The sequence below is a fragment of the Rhamphochromis sp. 'chilingali' genome (genome assembly GCF_963969265.1).
Source record: "Rhamphochromis sp. 'chilingali' genome assembly, chromosome: 21".
Taxonomy (NCBI): Eukaryota; Metazoa; Chordata; class Actinopteri; order Cichliformes; family Cichlidae; genus Rhamphochromis; species Rhamphochromis sp. 'chilingali'.
The window spans coordinates 2060853-2066852 of record NC_137949.1 but is presented as its reverse complement, the minus strand read 5'-3'; the positions used below and the strand labels follow the sequence as shown (position 1 = coordinate 2066852).

The 6000-nt window shown below is 40.6% G+C and overlaps 1 protein-coding gene across 7 annotated transcripts in view; it reads left to right on the top strand.

The window, feature by feature from the left end:
• Positions 1 to 6000, top strand: part of adck1 (aarF domain containing kinase 1) — a 121368-nt gene continuing 115368 nt past the window's right edge. For 2 of the 7 annotated variants that reach the window (XM_080870504.1, XM_080870510.1), the window contains exons 1-2: positions 1 to 433; positions 1395 to 1532. In XM_080870504.1, coding sequence (XP_080726630.1) covers positions 1401 to 1532 — 132 coding nt within the window. In that variant the 5' untranslated portion in view covers positions 1 to 433; positions 1395 to 1400. Of the gene's footprint in view, positions 434 to 778; positions 843 to 1394; positions 1533 to 6000 lie in introns of all 7 variants that reach the window. The other 5 variants (XM_080870507.1, XM_080870508.1, XM_080870505.1 and 2 more) reach the window with 5 other exon arrangements.

Below are 6000 nucleotides of genomic sequence, written 5' to 3'. Positions count from 1 at the left end.
TGTTACGTCGTCCATGTTTTCTACAGGCTCCATATCAGGCCGTACTACATTAACCAGAATCCTTTGGCTCTGCGTCGAAATTTTGCGAAGAGGTCAAATCAAACGGATAAATGGCAGTCAGTCAGCGCGCGTTGTAGAGTCAGGTAAAGCTGCTCGTAGTTCTTTCATTGAGACGTTTAGTTTCGCCGGTCAGCACTGAGTGCTGCTGGGTGGTGCAGCCATACATCGCCTGTTACAAAACCCAGCCGGTTGTTGCATAACACAACAACACAAGTGATGATAAGCTCACAGTCGCCGTATCCTGTTCTTTATTAGCGTCTTTTAGAAACGAGACACCAGCGAAATCCGGTCTGAGGCAAAGACACTACTTGGAGCTGTCTCGGCAGGAACTGCTTTGTGATTCATTGAGCTGACCTGCCGCTAGCTGCTCAGGGTGAGTGTCATAACACGCCGAGCCGGCTTAGGTGCACCAACACAAAGATGCTTAAGAAAAGCAGGAGACTAGTGCGTTCACTGTGTAATATTTTAATCAAGTGGCAAACTAGGTAGCTGATATTATTGCGACAACATTGCATGTATATTGTTGTTTTATTTTTAGACAAATCAGATAAACTCCAGTGATCTCCAGGCCAGGTGATTGACATATAACTGACATTTTCTATTTAAAAACAGTCCCAGTTTCTGACCGTAAATAAAGGACAGTCTGCCCTCTACGCGCAGGTGATGCTTTCAGGATCACTTACAAGATGTTTTTTTCCCCTCTTTTTTGGTGCTTAAGCCGTATCAGCTGAAGTTGAACTGGGGCTAGACTATACTCCTGTTCAGTGCCAGTTTATATCACAGTAAGTCGGTATAACCTTATTTAAACAAGTGAATCATTAACATTCATTTCTTTTAAATTGCAACCTGATAAAAGGGGAGTGCTTAAAAGATCCAAAGTTACACAGTAACAGCAATAACTCGACACCCCTACTGGTGAAATGCTTCCCCCTTTAATGAGTAAGTAAGTTTTAATTCTGCAGATAGGAATTACAAAACATAAAAAAGGACCTATTTTCCACATTTCTAGCTCCACGTTTTTATTCTTGGGCATTTATAGAGCTCTGGGCAGTTCAAAATAGTCCATATTTGTCTTATTCTTAGTCTTGTTGGGGTCCTTGGTAATGCACAAACTGTCTGAAGCCTGAACCCTCACCAAACTAAGATGCAACCTTCTGCCGTGATCAGATCTCAAATGTAGATTCATATTAAGAGGCACTTTTCTTTTTGTGTCAATTCAAAGTGCCTGATGTGAATCAGCCACAGTGAATCAACACAGCATTATTCCGAGTTATCAATGAATGAAACACTTCTTTAGCACTTTGTTGATCTCCTCCCTCGTCTTCCTCTTGCAGTGACTCATGGCTAATCGGCTCCTCAAAGTCTCCTCTCTAGCCACAGCAGTACTTGCCTCATCTGGATTTTACCTTTATAGCAGTCACCTGGACCTCAGTGACTTAAGTGTGATCCGCTTTGGACGAGCTGTGGCGACTGTGAGTTACTGCACAACACTACTTGGAAATTTCATATTCTAAAATGCCTTTAATGATAATAGCATTAAGTCCTTACAAGTCCTTCTACTAGGCAGCTATACTGGTAACACTTCTGTGAACTTGCTTATGTTGAAGCATCTTTGTATCTTTACTTCATTTGTATTTATTCAGCACCCAAGTTGCTAAACAGTGAAAGTACATTTTGAAAATAAAAATTCGAAATTTAAAACAGTTTCAAATTTCAAAACCAGTACACATACAATCTGACACTAAAACAGGTAGTCTAAGGAGCTTGGAAAGAAAGTTTAAGTTTCTTGAAGATGTTTCAGCTCTCATCCCAGGAACGTCTTCAGTTCTAAGACCGAATGATGGAGAATCCCAGGTGGGAGCTGTCCTTTAAGAGGGTCGTTGGCCCACTATTGATCATGTGCCTGACCACATGAGCCCAGGCGTAGGTCCGCAGAGGTTTTGGTGAAACCATTGTGAGACCATGCCTCACACTGTTATGTGACCCATTCAGATCACCTGATGAAACGTCTTGAGGAAACTCCAGTTGTTTTTTCTTTCCAAGCTCCTTAGACTACCATGACCTGGATAAACAAGAACCTACACAGACAAAGGTAAAAGTTTCATCAGGACGTTAGTGGCTTAGAAAAGCAGAAAGATTAAAAATAAGCTTTACCAAGAAATTTAAACGATTTTACAGAGTGACTGAAGAAATCACTCTACAGTCTAAACTGTAAAAGCCCAATCACCTTTAGGGACCATGCAAGTCTTTAACAAAGTCATGCTGTAAAATGTGTTCATGAGTCAGCAACTTGCAGCTGTAGGCAGGAGCCTGACTGTGTAGGGCTTAAACACAAGCAAACTACAGGGAGTGCAGAATTATTAGGCAAGTTGTATTTTTGAGGAATAATGTTATTATTGAACAACAACCATGTTCTCAATGAACCCAAAAAACTCATTAATATCAAAGCTGAATGTTTGTGGAAGTAGTTTTTAGTTTGTTTTTAGTTTGAGCTATTTTAGGGGGATATCTGTGTGTGCAGGTGACTATTACTGTGCATAATTATTAGGCAACTTAACAAAAAACAAATATATACCCATTTCAATTATTTATGTTTACCAGTGACACCAATATAACATCTCCACATTCACAAATATACATTTCTGACATTCAAAAACAAAACAAAAACAAATCAGCGACCAATATAGCCACCTTTCTTTGCAAGGACACTCAAAAGCCTGCCATCCATGGATTCTGTCAGTGTTTTGATCTGTTCACCATCAACATTGCGTGCAGCAGCAACCACAGCCTCCCAGACACTGTTCAGAGAGGTGTACTGTTTTCCCTCCTTGTAAATCTCACATTTGATGATGGACCACAGGTTCTCAATGGGGTTCAGATCAGGTGAACAAGGAGGCCATGTCATTAGTTTTTCTTCTTTTATACCCTTTCTTGCAGCCACGCTGTGGAGTACTTGGACGCGTGTGATGGAGCATTGTCCTGCATGAAAATCATGTTTTTCTTGAAGGATGTAGACTTCTTCCTGTACCACTGCTTGAAGAAGGTGTCTTCCAGAAACTGGCAGTAGGACTGGGAGTTGAGCTCGACTCCATCCTTAACCCGAAAAGGCCCCACAAGCTCATCTTTGATGATACCAGCCCAAACCAGTACTCCACCTCCACCTTGCTGGCGTCTGAGTCGGACTGGAGCGCTCTGCCTTTACCAATCCAGCCACGGGCCCATCCATCTGGCCCATCAAGACTCACTCTCATTTCATCAGTCCATAAAACCGTAGAAAAATCAGTCTTGAGATATTTCTTGGCCCAGTCTTGACGTTTCAGCTTGTGTGTCTTGTTCAGTGGTGGTCGTCTTTCAGCCTTTCTTACCTTGGCCATGTCTCTGAGTATTGCACACCTTGTGCTTTTGGGCACTCCAGTGATGTTGCAGCTCTGAAATATGGCCAAACTGGTGGCAAGTGGCATCTTGGCAGCTGCACGCTTGACTTTTCTCAGTTCATGGGCAGTTATTTTGCGCCTTGATTTTTCCACACGCTTCTTGCGACCCTGTTGACTATTTTGAATGAAACGCTTGATTGTTCGATGATCACGCTTCAGAAGCTTTGCAATTTTGAGACTGCTGCATCCCTCTGCAAGATATCTCACTGTTTTTGACTTTTCTGAGCCTGTCAAGTCCTTCTTTTGACCCATTTTGCCAAAGGAAAGGACGTTGCCTAATAATTATGCACACCTGATATAGGGTGTTGATGTCATTAGACCACACCCCTTCTCATTACAGAGATGCACATCACCTAATATGCTTAATTGGTAGTAGGCTTTCGAGCCTATACAGCTTGGAGTAAGACAACATGCATGAAGAGGATGATGTGGACAAAATACTCATTTGCCTAATAATTCTGCGCTCCCTGTAATCTTAAAAATGGTTGTAAAACTAACAGGTAACAATGAAGAGTTACAATAACCGATGTGGTTAAAAGCTTGGCGGGAGCATTTTGGATTAACTGTTGTCTGTGTATCTGGAGGTGAAAACCCCAGATGACAGAAAGGAGTTTATAATTGTTCCAGTCTCTAAACCAACTGGAAAAGTATCTTTTAAAAACTGAGTAGCGATCCAGTCTGACAGGTAGGCGGAAGAATTGGACGGTACCACTGTGTGTTTCAGGCTTCCAGAGAGATCTGTGGCTGAATTCAGTGTAGCACTGTTTTATTAAAATAATCAAGAAATTCAAGAAAATCAATTCACACTTTTCTATTGAGGATTTAACAGGTGGGATAGGCAGTGATGGTTTTTAACTCTTTATCCCATAAAGACAACATTTGATGACCTCCCTGTGCCTTTAGTGTATGTCAATAAAAATGTTTTGTGTTGAGCATTAGAATTTTTTCTGGGTTTTTCTAGTGGTTACTGCATAAGCAGAGATCACGCTCACTAATATCTGATTCCAACCCAGTGATTTTGTTCTTTGAGCAGGCCTGAAATATGACAGGAACTCCTCAGTTCACAAAAGAGCTTCAAAGGTTGCTCCTAGTAGGCCTTCAAAGGGTTAAAAAGAATTTTAGCTGGGAAGTTGTGGAAGATGGTTGTTCCAAGCTTCCTTGAATTTCAAACTAGCATTTGAAGCTAAGGTTTTAACAACAACGATGGAAGCTTTTAGCTTGTTCTTTCTGTATTACCTCATAGCCTTTCTGTGTTACCTCTTTACTTTTCTTAGTTTCTCATTCAAGCCATCAAGTCAGATTTATTCAACACTGTTGGTAAGTGATTTGAGAATTCCTGCATAAATCCCCAAATCATTTTAGGGCAGGTCTACAGTGCATCCAGGAAATATTCACAGTTTGCCTGAAATTCTTGAAAATTTGTTAAGAAAACTAAAGTACAACATGCATATACGATGTTACAGGCTTTCACATCTGGTTTTGGCCAGTTTCTCCTCGTCTTTGCAGAGCCTCTCAGGCTCCATCGGGTTGGATGGGGAGTGTTGGTCCAGAGATGTTTAATCGAGTTCAAGTCTGGGCTCCGGCTGCACCACCCAAGGACATTCACAGATTGGTCCCCAAGCCACTTCTTTGTTGTCTTGGCTGCGTGCTTGCGGTCATTGTCCTGTTGAAAGATGAACTCTGCTCCAGCCTGAATTCCTAAGGTGATCTGAAGGCTGCATGAAGTTTAGAGGTCTCTAGTGACTGCAGCAAATTAACATAATCAACCATAAAACAATAACTATAAGAATAGATCACAGAAGTCATGTTGAATCAACACAAATTCAATCTTATGTGAATACTTTGGATTTACTGGGGAAAATTAAGTGAGGATGAAAAGAAGAAATCACATGAGCTCACCACGTGTCACTGATGAACTCATTAAAATCAAGTAAATTCAAAGAACAGTGTGGGCTTTGATGGAAAATGTCGTGCTGCTGAAAACAAGCTGTTATAATGTGTAGCTGTTAATAATTAATGTTAACAAAAGAATTAATGTTACTAATGATTCGGTGTCCAGCCTAACAGACCCAAGTCAGTGTTTCTGGCCCGTGTACATTTGCACTGGGATTCTGATATTTTAAATATTCATACAGTTTTATTAAAACCTGCTTAATTCATACGGTTTTGGGTGATTTCACTTTGAATCTGAAAAATAATGTTAGGAAAACCTTGATAAAGATAATAAAATAAAGATCATCTAGCACAGCGGTCTCCAACCTTTCTTGCGCCACGGACCGGTTTATGCCCGACAATATTTTCACGGACCGGCCTTTAAGGTGTCGCGGATAAATACAACAAAATAAAACTAGTACTGGTACCGAAAAAAAGATTTATTCATAACCAGTGTTGGTCAAGTTACTTGAAAAAAGTAATCAGTAATTAATTACTGATTACTTCCCCCAAAAAATAATCCCGTTACTTAACTGATTACTCATTTTCAAAAGTAATTAGTTACTTAGTTACT